The sequence below is a fragment of the Aquarana catesbeiana genome, linkage group LG04 (genome assembly GCF_042186555.1).
Source record: "Aquarana catesbeiana isolate 2022-GZ linkage group LG04, ASM4218655v1, whole genome shotgun sequence".
NCBI lineage: Eukaryota > Metazoa > Chordata > Amphibia > Anura > Ranidae > Aquarana > Aquarana catesbeiana.
The window spans coordinates 635,276,079-635,292,925 of NC_133327.1; the positions used below are offsets into that span (position 1 = coordinate 635,276,079).

Below are 16,847 nucleotides of genomic sequence, written 5' to 3' on the forward strand. Positions count from 1 at the left end.
TGTGTGGAACAATCACAGGTGGCCGGTGGACATCACACCTGCCAACCATGCTCACAGGTTCCGGGGCCCTGCTGCACGCACTCCTGCTATATCTATTGCACGAAGCGACGTACAATGACGGCGATTTGCGTAATAGAGCCAACCTTCCGCAGTACAACTGCAGTGGCTGGTCTTTAAGTGGTTAAAAGTAGACATTCCTTATGGTGTCTCTGTGTAGCTCAGCCCATCATTTGCTGCTGCAAGGACTGTGCTAGGAAGTTTGAAAAAGTATGAGGTGTCCTCATTTTGTTACTTTGTCCTCCTACTTGTATCTCATGGTTACCCTGTACCTATCCAAGTTTAATAAACAGAAAAAAGTTACCCCTAGACTATTTAATAAACCAGAAGAGTGACTACAACTGTGTTCCTGGCTGCTAGTACACTAACTGGGTAAAGAACCTTGGGACCAAAACACTGGGCCCTTTTGGGGGTGAGCGCTACATCCCCTTTCAGCAATTGGTCAGCAGCTCAGCTCACCCTGTTCTTCCTCCCAGCAGTGACTCAGCAGCTCAACTCACCCTGTTCTTCCTCCCAGCAGTGACTCAGCAGCTCAGCTCACCCTGTTCTTCCTCCCAGCAGTGACTCAGCAACTCAACTCACCCTGCTCTTCCTCCCAGCAAAGTGACTCAGGAGCTCAGCTCAAACTGCTTCTTCTAGAAGTGACTAAGCAGCTCACCCAGTTTCGCCACCTCTAGTAGTGTATAAACTATTATAACAATTTCCTCCAACCTATTTTTTTTTCTTTTTTTGGTGGGATTATTGTTTCTAGAAAGTCCTGGTGACTGTTGTTACTTGGACAGAAAGTTATTAGAGATCAATGACAAAATGTATATTGAGGTCTGAGGCCTTGTTGAGGAGATTTTTCCTCACTTCCTGCCACAGGTTCCATATTGGGAACCATACAGGAAGAGAAAGAAAGCCTGCAAAGGGGGCACAGACAGAGATTAAACTTGACAGGGTTTAGGCTTTTTCTACTATACTATATGTAGCGCCACCCCTGAAGTAGCCACTGTAATTTAACCCGTTCTTTCCCTACGCTAGTTCAGAGGCAACCAGGCACAGCAACAGTACATTCACTGTTGTTTCAGTAATCAGTCTAGGGGATGTCTTTTTAGGATTTTTTTTATTGGACAAGAACTTGGATGGAGTGTGGGGAGATATGGAATACTCCAGATTCACCAAATATTTGCAGAAGGACACTCACTGAATATTTGCAGGAACATGTGCAAATGACAGACCGAGTTCTCTTTTAGAGGCTATCCCTGTCAGGACTAACACTGGCTCTGACACCTAGAGGAAACAGCAGTCAATAAGACCCTGAGCTCAGGTCATACTCACAATGCCACAGGATTACTGGATACAGTATCCACCAGGCACTCTTTGGTGAGCTCTCCAGACCAGGTCCTTAGTTGAGGTTTCCCTTAATTAGCTCCAAAGAAAAAAGGGGTCTTAGAAGCAAGCATGCAGCAAACTCCAGCTTTCTACCTAGAGGGACAGAATCCCTCAGGTTGGGGACTTCCCCTGTAGGATTGGACCCAGGACTCCAACATGCTTGCTCCAGGCCCCAGACTATTTATGTGCTCTCCAGCTACCTACTGTGCATACCCCCCCCCCCCCCCCCAGGGATTGGCTGCAACACAAATATTCAGGCTGCCTGTTTGCCTTGCTCATCCTCCCATATTCCAGAAGGCAATCAAGAGCAATCAAACCTGCAGCCTGTTAAACCCAGAACAGCCAAAATAAATCAACAGCTGCTGGAGCTGGAGCCAAAAAGAACTAATTTTACCTAACATCCTAGCAGCCTATCTAGAAGGATGCTACATCTAAGAATATGACATTTTATATATTTATTTTGGTGTCCCCCGCAAACTTTTTTACTGGTGAAACTTTTTCTTGCTGCCATCAACACACAAGTACACATTTTTTGAAAGTGACATTTTCTAAACAATATCTGTAATACAAACCCAATAAGTAAATTCACAACAGCAAGAGCCAAGCGTAACATTTCACCTTTTACCAGAAAACCATTTGTCTTACTTTTATTTTTTCCTTTTTCCTCTCCTTCTGTCTTAAACCAAGGAAGGCTGCGCACAGTCTGTGCTCCAGTCCCCAAAGGATGCCATGAAAAGGCCCGTTTTTGTGTACCATTTTTCGAAGCATATGTGCCAAAGAGTTGAATTTATGATAGGCAGTCTCTATTGACCTCTTTCAAAGCTTGCCATGTCCCCTTTCTTATGCAATGAAGACTTTGATGTGAGCTGCTGTGAAGCACTTGTAAGATTATGAGGTGTAGAGCGACAATCGATTTAGCGACAAAGAAAAAAAAAAACAATTTTTTATTTTTATTTGTTTTTATTTTTTTATTTTTTGCTGGACAAGTGACAAAACAGGCATGTCCATCATACAACAGGGTGAACTCTGCTAAAATAATATTCACCATGTTAAAAACAGAGCTTCAAGCTGAATCATTAGATGTGATTGCTGCATTCATTTTATTTTTTTAGGCTTTCTTTCCTCTGTCTTCACCTGGTAATCTGTCCAGTAACCCCACTCTGAATGAAGGGGTGCCGGGGGAACCTTTGGACAGCAGCATTGTCAGTCTTCATGGAGGGGAGTGTTAGATGGACCAGCAGATTTAGATACACAAACAAATTGAAGCTGAACCCTAGCTAATATTTTATTAGCAGTTACAGCAAACAGGTTTGTTCTTTTTGGGGTAAAGGTTTTAGATAAATTAATAACACCTGCTCATTGTAAGGACCCCTGTCAGTAGTAAATGGTTTGTCTCAACCCTCTAACTGCTACATCTGCAAGACAGCTAGTTCTGTTAACCACTTGCCGACCGCAAACGTGTATATATACATTGCAGTTTGCAAGTGGCTTACCAGGATTATGGCTGAAGATGTCATCCATGTGCGTTTTTGGGTTGCCTGAACCTGTGAAAAATGGACATGTAACTCAAAAGCACACCAAAAACACAAAATAGTGGTGCGTTTTTACCGCAATTTTGCAGTGATTTCCATTCATTTCAGTGAGAAGCTGTGTTATTGGTATGGTTTTCAGGACCTTCAGGTCTGGTATGGATATTAAGGGGAACCCCACGCCAAATTTTTTTTAAAAAATGGCGTGGGGTCCCCCTCAAAATCCATACCAGACTCTTCAGGTCTGGTATGGATTTTAAGGGGAACCCCGTGCCAAAATTTAAAAAAAAAATTTGCGTGGGGTCCCCCCAAAAATCCATACCAGACCCTTATCCGAGCACGCAACCTGGCAGGCCGCAGGAAAAGAGGGGGGCGAGAGAGCGCCCCCCCTACTGAACCGTACCAGGCCACATGCCTTCAACATTGGGAGGGTGCTTTGGGGTATTTGTGGGGGTCTGCGGGTGGGGGGCTTATTGGAATCTTGAAGCCCCCTTTAACAAGGGGACCCCCAGATCCCACCCCCCTTGTGTGAATTGGTAATGGGGTACAAACTTACCCCTACCATTTCACAAAAAAAAGTGTCAAAATGGTTAAAAAACACAAGAGACAGTTTTTGACAAGTCCTTTATTAACTTCTTCTTCTTCCATCTTCTTTCTTCTGGTCTTCCTTTGGTGTTCTTCTTCTTCCTCCATCTTCTTCTTCTCCATCTTCTAATTCTCCATCTTCTTCTCCCTCCGCTCTTCTCGTCCGCACGATCTGCCTCAGTGGGAGTCTTCCGCGGTGTGACGCTTCGGTTCTTCTGACACTTCTTATATAATGGAGGGCGGGGCCACCCAGTGACCTCGCCCTCCTCTGATGCACGGGGACTTCACAAGGACTTTAGGTATGATGCAGCGATGGTAGGGGAGTTCTGTGCTTCCCTATCAACATTTAATCAGCCTCCATCCACACTCTTCTCCTGGCAAAGGGTCCTTACACTGCTTCATAGCAGGGCGCACCTACATTAGCTGGACCAAGCGTAGGCCATTCTGCTGACGCCCCCCCCTGGTGGTCACAAATGTGGGATCAAATCAGATCCTATGGTGACATCACAGGGTCTGAAAGATAGTCATATCATAGGAATGCAGCAAGGTTTTAAAAACATTTAAGGAAGAAGCATAGAAAGGTTAGGTTATTACTTTACTGCTTGCCTCAAATGGGGTCTTTATTTTTTCTGAAGTTCCCTTTTTAATGTAGCAATGTTTCCACATCACCTCCTCCGACATGTCAGCACAGACTGTCGATCTGTCTGTCAGACTGTCAACGTAACACTAAATGTTGCCAGCCTGTGCAGCAAAAGAACTTTCAAAAAGTCAGGACCCATTTGCCAAGCAGCCCTCGCAGAAAATGTATTCTGCTCTCCGCAGAATTTTCTTTGATTTCTCTCCGCTGAGAACTTTACTGATTTGTCCCAGCGGAATCTGCTGGAATTTATCGGTTCATGGTTGGCAGTCACAGATTAAGGTAAATGTCGATCTGTAATGACCCTCTACATGTTAGTACTGCAGTAAAGCCAAGCTTTTATGTCAAAGACATCGAAGAGGGAGCTATTACACATGACAGGGGTGATCAAGGGACTCCGGTCTAAGGCAAGCATTATTAAATATTGACTAGTTCTGTGATTTATGTAGAGCTGGGAGAAAAAAGTGACTTTTTAACCATTATATATTCTTCAGTAAGGAAAACCAGTCATTTATCTCCTGATGGTTATAAAGAACGGACTCTGTGCATATTTTAGCGGTGGGAAAACCGACAGGGTGGGGGGTTGGGGAGGAAGGCATATTCTTTCATCTGTTAGCTAATTTGTGCAGCAGGTAAACTGGAAGGGATGACAAGACTTGACAAGGGAAAAGGTTGTGAAGGAACGAGAGGAAATTAGATGGCTGGAGATATTAATGGAATTGAATTAGACTTAGTTGTCTGGACCCTGTAGGAGGGCAACATGAAAGTTCACCAAAAAGGTAGATGTATACATTGAATTGAGGCCATTGTTACCAAAAAAAATTGATAATGACCAAATAAAAGCATAAAGGTAGTCATAGACAAGAGATTATAGCTATCAAGTTCTCCAAAAAATGTCAGGAAACAGGATCTGCAGCAATTCCAAGCCTATGAATTATTAAGATATCCTCCAGAGGAAAGAGCAAAATGTAAATGTTTTGAATTAACTGAAATTTAAATTGGGGGATTTTCATCAAAATTTCACCATTTTGGCCAAATGCAGCGGAGTCTATGGGAAAGGCGAGAATAAGGTGGTTTTGCAAAGGGATTTAAATAGCACTCACAGGTTACAGAAGTCTCTTTCAACTATCCTGCACTTGCTTTTGTGCCAAGAACAATCCCACTTTAGCTTGGCTCTAAAAGCCACTCATGGCATGCCTAGATGGGAGACTGAGGGGCTGAAAGAGTTATGCTAGAAATTTGAAGACAGTTAAGCTAGAAGTTTGGTTCTAGATGTACAAACCCAATTGGCAACCTAATGTTTTGGTGACTTTATGCAACCCTTGGCCACCTTGCACCCAATGCTATGGTCATGTTGCCTTGCTGTCCTACTTATGATCTTCTAAAAGCTACTGAAGTTTATATGCTCTACTTTAAAAATATATTGTGCCAGTGGAAGCCAAACCTTATTCTATCACTTGAATTATTACAATTAGTAATGAAGGAATACGTTCCCCTGAACTTGCTCATCTGAAGCTCATCTGCTTTCCACTTTTGCTAACCTCTAGTCATAAAGAAAGTGAATTAATAGGTGATCGCTCATGTAGTACCCACCTAGACTAGATAGGTGCTAGTATTAGTTAGATTTGGTTCTTGCTCACTGCGTTCAGTAGAGCTGTATTTTTGTGGTTAGGTAAATTTAGTTGTGCTCACTGTAATCAGTGCAGCTGCGTGTGAGTAGTTAGGTGTGTTCAGTGTTTCATCTGCTGCTGGTTGCATTGTTTTCTCTGTTTTCCAGTAAGCAGTGTAATCCTCTGGAACATAGGTGAGAAGCAATGCAAATAGCAGTATGAATATTTATACAGCCCAGGCCAATACAGGGAGGGTGGCTCGAAGGCTGCTGGGAGTCTGTAAAATACTCTGAGACACAGAGTTGCTGGGTCTTTGCCTGCAGAGGGACGGTTGAGCTTGGAGGGCTTATTGCCCTCCAGGACAGCGCTGCCATGTGCTTGCTGTTGGTGAGGCCTCAGGTGGGCAACCTAAGGGCCTGAATGCCAAAGCAACAGAGAGCTGACTGAGGGGCTGTCATTTGAAGATCTGGTCTGGTATCACAGGAGAAAGGTGTCGCATGGAAGTTGGAAGGAGGCAACCAACTTTCCTAGGACATTTGTGAGTACAGACTGCTGTGAGAGATCTTAGAGACTTTTTGGCTGCTGCTACCCCTCTTGCGCTAGAGAATTTGTTGTGTGTTTGTCTAAAAGGGGCACTGGCTGGTGTCCTGAATAGCTCAGTCTATCTAGTTGTATGTGAAGGGACTCTGCTTTCGTTGCTCTAAAGAAGTTTGTGTGCTTTTAAGTGCTTCTACTACAAAGCCAAGCCACAGTTTGCTATTGCAAGGACTTCTGCTTCAGCTTTTTTCAGAAAGGAGTTTACTGTCCTCCACCTGTACATAGTTCTGTTTTTGGAGTATCCCAATCAATTCCCTCAACTCTATCCCAGTTACTCCAAAATAAAAACAAGAACAACCTAGACTGGTTATTGAGCCAAAAGGTGACTGTGAACGTGTGCCTGGCTGCAGGGCAATCTACTGGGAAAATAATCCAGGCAATTTCCAGTGTCTCCTACGGGGGTAGCGCTAGCCTACATTTATTGTATAGTCGTTGCATGACCAACCACAGCATAATGATATAATTGCCCTTTTTGAACAAGGTCCTAAGTAGGGACATTGGATAGGAGAGAGAATAGGAGGTAGAGCAAATGTTATGGATATGAACTGTTAATGAGACTGACACTGTCACTTTGCCCATTCAAAGCAAAGCCCCTTTGCCACCTTCCTGCCCTCAATAACAAAGCCAAGGTTCGAGGTATGAGGGAGCATGTGGCTCCTGTTTTGTGGAAGTGTATGGTCCTAATCTGCCAATCACTGCCATGTGGAGGTGGTGTTGGTGGTTGGGGAGGGAGGTTGTATGCAGTGTTAATTTTGTCAACAAAAACTTTTTCGTCAAAGATTTTAGTGGCATTTTTACAGTGACTAAAACTAAACTAAAAGTACAGCACATTTTCGTCCACTGATGAAATCTATGACGAAAATTAAATCTGTTTTCGTTAAAGAACAAAAACTGAACAAAATGGCAAGGAGGTACATTGACCCTCGTTAACTACCATATTTATCGGCGTATAACACACCGATATATGTTTTTACCAACGGGGGGGGGGTGGGATCGGGCGGTCGGCCCCGGGTGCCACACATTGAGAGGGTGTCAGGCCAGCCGCCCCGCCTCTCCTGGCCCTTGGACAGCACTGCCAGCATAGTCTAAAGTTAGGAAAAAATCACTGCCAGCCCCTTCTCCTACACCGCTGTTCCTGTGTCACTCTCATTGTAACACAAAGCTTCTAAATACCTCAATAGCTCCGTTCTTGTCGGCCGCTCTCCTCCTCCCGCTCTTCCTCCGAGTGTTGCTTTAGATTGAAGGATGAGAGTGGTCACATGGCCATCCATGAAACGCCAGAGGAGAGCAGTCATGTGACCGGGTCAATGAAAGAATGGAGCTATTGAGGTATTTAGAGACTTTGATTTACAATGAGAGTGACACAAGAGGAGCAGTGTATGAGAAAAGCATGGCAGTGATTTATTCTTACCTTTAGAGTATGCTGGCAGTGCTGTCCCAGGAGACAGGGGGTCTCCTGGGAGGGCAGGGAGGCTGTGTATTGTGCAGAGGGTGGAGGGCTGTGTACTGTGCAGATGGTGGGGGCTGTGTATTGTGCAGAGGGTGGGGACTGTGTATTGTGGGGGGCTGTGTATTGTGCAGAGGGTGGGGGGCTGTGTACTGTGTAGAGTGTGGGGGGCTGTGTCATTTTAGTCGACTAAAATACGATGACTAAAATGGGACTAAAACTAAAATGGCATTTTAATCAAAGACTATGACTAAAACTAAAACACTTGCAGAAGACTAAAATTTAACTAAAACTAAATTTGCTGCCAAAATGAACACTGGTTGCATGACGTCATCTCCCTGTCTAAGCTCCAACACCAGTCGACACAGGAACTTAGACAGAGGGGAGGTGGTGGGTGAGCATAGCTGGTCATGTATACATTCCAGAGAGGGAGGGTGATCTATGTGCAAACACTGGCTATTTGCTCTGAATGGCAAAAGACCCCATGAATAGTTCACTAGATGACGATCCATGGTGAAAAATGCATCCAGCAATTTTGTCTTTGCCGGAACTTCAGCGGAGTAAATGATCACTAGTATGAGGCACAGGAAGGAAGCTTTTATTGATTCAAGATAGCTACATTTTTCCTAATTTACAACTACTCAGATAGAGCATGCTGGGGAGGAAGAATGACCTCACATAGTTACATAGATACATATATATAGTTACATACTGTAATCGATAAGGTTAAATAATTACACCAGTCTATCCAGTTCAACCTGTGTGTGTGTATGCATATTTTTTTTTTTTACTACCATTTCCCATTTCCCTGTACATTGCATTTGCTAAGAAACACATCTAAAAGTTTTTAAAATTTATCTACAACCCTGCTGACACCACAAACTGTGGAAGGAAGTTCCACATCCCTACCACTCTAACAGTAAAGAACCCCTTACACAGTTTAAGGTTTAACCGCTTCTCATTCAACTTCAATGAATGGCCGCCTGTCTTCATAAGAGGCCTAAGATTGTATCATTGTATCCCTATGCCTGTAGGCAGGTGCAGCTAGCTAGTCTGCCGCTAGATTGCTCTGTTCCAGAACAGTGTCTGGTTACAGAAGGTAGTGTCATCAGGTGCTAAGCCCCTTTTAGAGCACTCATACTCTGATGTCACGGGTAAGTCAGTGCCCAGTTATAAGCCCAGTTGGGGTGAGCCCTAGTTCAGAGCACACCCCACCACAGTACAGAAGTAACCAGCACATGGAGGCCTTGGACAGGGCTGGAGCCCGGGAAGATGTAAGCCTGCACCCAGGAGAGATGGCAGTAGACTTCCTGACCCTTATGGAAGTGGGGGCTAGGGCAGGTTGCAAAAGGCCTTTTAGACCAGGCCAAGGGTTCCCTGAGTAAGGCTGTTCCTCTGGAGGGTCCTGGGAGAAGTGTACCTTTGGAGGAGGTGATTACAGAGATCCCATTCCTACAAGAATAATCTTGGGTGGAAGAAGAGACTTTTAGAGGGAGATCGCTGCTTAAAGTGCTGCATATACTTTCACATGTGACCACTGCGGACCATCCACTAACTATTATTCACTATGTATTGTCAAGTGACTCCAAAATGTATGTCAGTAAAGTGCAGCAACCCTATTGATGTGTGGACATTCCTTCTTTGGAATTTAAAGGTCAATGGCTAGGGATGTCATGTGGAGGCCTCTGGCATGGAGTGAGGCACAGTATGGCAGAGGGTTTGGCCTAAGCAGGAGTGGCAGTGTTCTATCAAAGAAAAAGCGGGGAAGGACTTGTGCTCTTGGCACCATTACTAGCCAATTGCAAAGCCTCTCTTACATGCTAGAATTACCTTTTAGTATATTGCGATCATATCCCTACGTATGTGTCTCTTCTCCAGGATTTTAGTTTAGTTAAAGACGGTAAAGAGCTCCCCTTTACACAGCTGGTATATTACTATATAAAGCAAAACATACGCAGTATCCTAATGTGCAATAATAAAACAGCAAAAAATTGCAGAAAATGAATGGTAAATGTGTTGATAAAAAAATATATAGGCAAAGATAAGTGTCACTTAATACCAAATCTGTGGTAGTGCATGCCAGTGTACCACCACTATAACACAAATGTACAAAAAAATAAAGTGCTTGTGCATAGAAGCCAGTGTAAAATTCACTGGAAAAACAAAAAAACAATAAAGTCTAAATAATAAATCCGTGGGTATGGTGCAAACACTTTAAGCACCTTCAGTGTCCCTCCACCTTCACATCTATGTGCTCACCTCCATAAAGGACCAACAACTGGTCACCATGTGCCTTCCCTTTATAGGGGATCCATAATGGATGATTGTAGCCTCCTTGAGTTCAAGAGAATCCAGCAGTAGTGCTCATAAAAGGATAAAGGAAACTGGCATAGTGCTAAATTGTTTTTTAAAACTTTACTAAAAATATCCAAAATTAAACCTCACATGTTTCTGTGCACTGACACTGGTGCACTCAGATCTCTTGCATCGTGCATATAGGGTGTGCAGCCCCTTTAGGATCGCTTGGATATTCGTGGCAGCAGGCTATATGCACGATGCAAGCGTTCTGAGTGCATTAGTGTCAGTGCACAGAAACATATGAGTTTTTGCTGTTTTTATATTGCACATTAGGATATTGTGTATGATTTGCTTTATATAGTAATATACCAACTGTGTAAAGGGGAGCGCTTTACCACCTTTAGCTATTTTTGAATCACCTTTGGGACACGTATTGGGTATATAGCAGCAGACCCTCAATTACACTTGTTAGCACATGTTTACACATTTTTACAGTGCAGGGGACTAAAATATAGAGTTTAGTTTAGTGTTTGCAGCTGCTTCTCATAGCTGAGGTCCTCCAGCCCCCTTATTATCTTTGTTGACTTCCCTGGACTCTCTTGAGTTCCAGCACATCCCTCCAGAGGACTGATAACCGAAACTGGATGGTATAGTCAAGATGTGGCCAAACCCGAGTTTTTTTACTCACATGTAGGTTGTATTTTTTTTTTACATGTCGATCTGTGCCGGGGCATCCAGTTCCTTTTTAAGCCCAAAGATAAAATCTGATGGTTTGCTTTGTACAAGAGCTGCACATTTACTCCTTTGCTGTGTTTCATTAATCAGTCTTTGAAACCCACGAAGGAGTTAAACCATACAGTTTGATTACCATTCAACACAAGACATATTTTATACCCATAAATCAGTTTTAGTCACACTTCTATTATTCTCTCAGGTCAGCCAGCCCAATTCAAATCAATAGAAGTGCAAGTGACACAATCAATCTAGATATTTGATTATGGATTTTCATCCTTTAAGTCTGCTTTGGCTACCTTGCTGAGAGTTTCCCCAGAGAGCCCAAAATCTCTATTGGCATCCGTGAATTATGAACACCAATAGAGAAAAGAGATAATCTTCATTTGCATAATGCCTGAGCTCAGTAATGGAACTTTACAGCAACCGTTCCAGACAAAACTGCCTCAAATGTGATGGCGGTTCAATAAAAAGTTTTATTCATTCTGCGGGTGTTTTATAGATATAACCAAATTTCCAAACATCAGCTAAAAGGTTAGCAATACTAACTCTGCTTGGACTTTCTGTGCTTTGCTCGTGTCTATGTGTTGGTTAATTATTACTGCTCCAGTTTTTCATCAACCCAAGGTCCCAATTTCAGCCATGTGTACCCCTAGGTCAGTGTTGGCAAACCTCGGCACCCCAGATGTTTTAGAACTACATTTCCCATGATGCTCAACTACACTGCAGCGTGTATGAGCATCATGGGATAGTTCCAAAACATCTGGGGTGCCAAGGTTCACCATCACTGCCCCAGATCATATCCCTACTAAACAAGTGCTTCCTGAATAGCTTTGTTGTGCCAATGAGGAGTGCTGTGAGCCATGAAGTAAGTTTGGATCCTTGTGTTATGGAGGTTTGGAGGTTTGACACAGGCTCTTAAAGTAACCCTATCGCTAGAATGAATATGAAAGACAATGCTGCCCTTACGTAGAAAAGTGTTCTTACTTACTTCAACTTCCACCTGCATTGCCAATCTTTGCTATATTGAAGACATAGATACAGCTGCCTGAGGAATCTTCAGAATCTGACATTTCTGGGAGTGTGTGTAGACAGGTGCAGTCTATTTTCTCCACTGCAGGTGGCACTCGTTTACAGCTGCAATGCAGGTGGAGAAGGAAGTCGAGAGGAACCTAGTTCCTCTATGGTTTATTTAGTCACAGGGAGGCAGCTATCCATTTGGATGCTGGCACCCCATGTGACTCTGGTTGCCATCTTGGGTCAGGCAGAGTCTATTTAAGACCCTGTGCCAGAGGGTTTGGCATGCATTTTGCGAGTGGCTAGAGTAGGAACAGGTCACCCATCTGTCAGGGTTAGTGCTTAGCATCAGGGAAAGGTTCCAGAGGAGTAGGGACACACCATCCTTCTTGGAAGCCTCCCCGTTTGGGTGCAGTTTGGCCAGGCCACATTCCGCCCCTCAAGACAGACACTGTCGGCACCTTTGGTCCTCCACTTTACTGCCGCTTTACTGTTACAACTTTTGCGTGTTCCCGGTCGAGTTACTTTCCCACCAGCCCTAATTTGTTTTTGCTAGACTCCTGTTTTAATATATTTTTGGACCCTGTGTGTTTTCTGCATCACGCTGCACCTTCCCACATGTGTTCTGTTTTAAATGCTTCTTCATGCATTGACATACTTCCTTAGACTTTATCTGTCTGGACAGTATGGTCACTTGCTGACTTGGCACCATCTACAGGCAGCTTAACCCTTTAGTAAAATACAGAAGTTGAATCCAACACAATTTTACTTCAGTTAATTGCAGTACAGAGGATGTTCTTCCAGTCTTTTGAAGTGTAAGAAGACAATGACTTTCCTGAACCCTGCCTCTGCAAATAACCAACACATTCTTAGGGAACATGGAAGAAATGAGTAGAGTATAGCTACGATTAAACTAACTAGCACTAAACAGAAGGGGAGAACAGAGGAAGATACCAAAATCACATTAGCAAACTAGTTGTAGTGACCCAAAACCGCCACTAGATGTCAGCATACTGGAGAGAAACGATAACCTCATGCAGTTCAATACATAAAAATACATGAAAGTGGGGCAGAACAGAGTGTGATATGTTTGCTCCCCCCACTGCGTTCTTTGGTTCCTCCTGCTCTTTGCTATGTCGCTAAAGGACACAATATTGAGGTAGAGGCTGGCACATTGAACCACAGAACATAGTGGGAGACCAGGCATCTAATACACCCAAGAATGTTGGATCCTGAATATAAAGCCACAATAGCTCTACAAGTGAGTGAAACTCAGTGCTGAGTGAAGTATGAGAGGTAAGAGTCAGGCCTCTTCTATGCATTTTTATTTTGTAATTTAATTCTGGCGATACAGTGGCTATAAAGTGGAATACCAGGTGATAACAAGCTACACAGCTGCAATACATGTATGCCAACCATTATACTGTACCTCTCGACTCTGCCACTCTGCATGACAACTCTTTTTCCTGGTTCAGCTTTGTCACCCTGTCTCTTCCGCCCTGGGCAGTATGCATCATTGCACGGCCATATCTATCCATTGCCCAATGATCAAGAAAATGGTATAGGAAACTGGAATGGAAACAGTGCATTTATCTTACTTGTTACATTATGGCAGAGGTGCCTGGATCAGAAAACTAGCTGCACAGATCTAAAAGTCAGTGCCTGTGTATTTCAGCTGTGAATAGCTATTTGCATGGGGATCCATTTTAATTTAGTTTTTCTAAAAAAAAATTTTGAGACATTTATAGAATTGCGCCATTGGCTTTTTAAAACAGAAGGTCTTTACAAATCATATCTCTTCCGACTTTCAGTTTAACCACTAAAGGTGAACCCATGCTTTGCTCATGCAGGTTAGGCATAGCTCCCAACTGTCCCTGATATCGAGGGGCTGTCCCTGATTTGGAGAAATGTCCCTCTGTACCTCATTCCTCCTCATTTGGTCTGATCTATATAGATGTATATAAAATACACTTTTTATCTATCAAAAAGTGTTTCCCAGTGCTAAACCTTTCATCTGGTCTATAAATTGCTGCATTTGTAAATTACAAAAGCCAATATAAAGGAATAGTAGTGGTGAAAAAAAAGAACTTGTGGGTTTAACCAAACTTGTTTTTTTACAATTCTCCTTTAAGGGGGCGTGGCAACGGGTGTGTCCTATGCCTGCATACTTTTGCTGATAGGTGTCCCTCATTCCCATCTCAAAAAGTTGGGAGGTATGAGGTTAGGTTTAATAACTCCTGCCCAACAATACATACTTACCTTTCCTTGACTCCTTCTGTTCAGTAAGGAAAGGATCAAGGAAAGGAAGACACACGGGGCTGAGGACTATCTCCCTATCCCTACAGGACAGCACTGGATGCATAAATAGCCAGTTAGCAAGCACCAGTGCTTTCACATGGGAGGAAGGAGAGTAATGCCGCGTACACATGATTGGACTTTACGGTATACTTGGTCCGGCGCACTGGATTTCGTCGGACAATTCGATCGTGTGTGGGCTCCAGCGGATTTTGTTTTCTCAAAAGTTTAACAGACTTAGATTTGAAACATGTTTCAAATCTGTCCGACGGACTCGAGTCCGGTCGAAAAGTCCTCTCGTCTGTATGCTAGTCCGACGGACAAAAACCGATGCTAGGGCAGCTATTGGCTACTGGCTATGAACTTCCTTGTTTTAGTTCGGTCATACGTCATCACGTACGAATCCGTCGGACTTTGGTTGATTGTGTGTAGGCAAGTCCGTTCATTCGGAAAGTCTGTCGTAAAGTCCGCTGAAAAGTCCGCCGGACAAAGTCTGCCGTAAAGTCCGCTCGTGTGTACGCGGCATAAGTGATATGATCACCATACCCAGAAGTTCTGGACAATGTCTTCACTCCCAGGTGCTGAACGGAGAAATTGGTGAGAGAAGAAAAGGTTAAGGGACGGTGGCATTACAAGGTACCTCGTGCTTTGCCCTAAATCTATCTCTATTTTCATGCATCTGTAAATATTCTGCTTGTCGCATATAATTATTTTAAGTCATTTGATTTTTTTTCCATTAAACAGGTGACACAATTTACAACATTACCAGTTCCAGGAGGAGATTGCATCAAAGTCAAGGAAATAATAAGTGGGCGTCCATTGATGATCTAGTTCCATTTTCCAGCTATAGTGTCTTTGTGAATGCTTCTAATAGCCAAGGCTACGTGACCAGTGACCCTGTCATCATTAACATGCCTCCTGGAGGTGGGTATTGCTACACATATTCATACTTGAAAATTCATGCCTGTCATACCGTTGCTTAGAAAAAAAAAAAAAAATGCTGCACGTTTATAAATCACAGTGGTGGGCTTTACAAATGTGCATGCATTCTGAAGGAATGGCCGTCTGTGCCGTTCCTTCAGAAGAGTGTGCCGTGACCAGTGGCTCCGGCGCCCACGGCAGTCACAGAACCGGAGTCCGCAACCCCGGAAAGAAAACGGGCGAAGATGGATGCGGCCTACAGCGGGGACGACACGGGCTTCGTTTGCAAGTAAGTGTCACATAATGTGCTGGTATGTGATTCATACTAGCACATTATGCCTTTACTTTGCAAGGAAGAAAAAAAAAATCTGTTTACTTCCTCTTTAGGCAAATACAACTTCATAGGACACTGCACGCTCCATACCATGACCTGCATTTTATGAATGGGCTGCAAAATGCAGGCTTTACTCTGTGGAATAACCAAGCGCAATATACTCCTCAGGGTTTTATATATATATATATATATATATATATATATATATATATATACTGTATATACACTATATTACCAAAAGTATTGGGACACCTGCCTTTACACGCACATGAACTTTATTGACATCCCAGTCTTAGCCTGTAGGGTTCAATACTGAGTTGGCCCAACCTATGCAGCTATAACAGCTTCAACTCTTCTGGGAAGGCTGTCCACCATGTTCAGGAGTGTGTCTATGGGAATGTTTGATCATTCTTCCAGAAGCGCATTTGTCAGGTCAGGCACTGATGTTGGACGAGAAGGCCTGGCTCGCAGTCTCCACTCTAATTCATTCCAAAGGTGTTCTATCGGGTTGAGGTCATGACTCCACTCCGAACTCACTCATCCATGTTTTTATGGACCTTGCTTTGTGCACTGGTCCAGATCATTTGGTGGAGGGGGAATTATGATGTGGGGTTGTTTTTCAGGGGTTGGGCTTGGCCCCTTAGTTACAGTGAAGGGAACTCTTAAGGCGTCAGCCAATAAAGTTCATGTGCGTGTAAGGCAGGTGTCACAATACTTTTGACAATATAGTGCATCTGCACACTAACCCTCCCTGTATCTATAGGAGCAATAGGGATATCCTCTCTTCATTATAAGCAAGCCCCAAATCCTCCCTGACTCCTTAGCATTAACCCTCCGTTTAACCTTAACACTAAACTTCTTTGTAAACCTTTCACTAACCCTTCCTGTATCCCTTACACTAATCTTCCTTTTAATCCTAACTATATGCCTACCCTGACACCCCAACAGTAACCCTCTGTGTAATCTTAACACTAACTCACTCTGTTACCATAACAATAACCCTCTATACAACCCTAAGACTAATTCTTTCTGCATGATTAACACTAACCCTCCCTGTACCCCTAACACTAATCAATCGCCCCTTAACCTTAACATTATCCCAATCTCTAGCTCAAACCCTAACACACTGACCCCTCTCTCTAACACTAACCCTCCTTGTAACACTAATGCTCACCTTCATTGTAGTCTGCTACGCTAACACTAACCCTCCTTGTACCCCAATATTAACCCTCCCTTTTTTTTTTAAATAAACCTCTTGCTTGCACACTCAACTCTCCTGCACTAGAATTCTTGCAGCCAAACACCATATTTTCTGCACCGAAAGATACCAGCACCAAAATCTACCAGTTTACCAAATTAAACCAAATAAATTCTGAACACAGAATTCAGCACTTCAGGACACCAGTGCCAGGTG

General features: G+C 43.4%; 1 protein-coding gene across 1 annotated transcript in view; it reads left to right on the forward strand.

Annotated features, from left to right (window-relative positions):
* USH2A (usherin) overlaps window positions 1-16,847 on the forward strand; it is a 1,400,924-nt gene that overhangs the window by 788,755 nt on the left and 595,322 nt on the right. Inside the window, exon 39 of the mRNA XM_073628975.1 lies at window positions 14,923-15,102. Coding sequence (XP_073485076.1) covers window positions 14,923-15,102 — 180 coding nt within the window. The remainder of the gene's footprint in view (window positions 1-14,922; window positions 15,103-16,847) is intronic.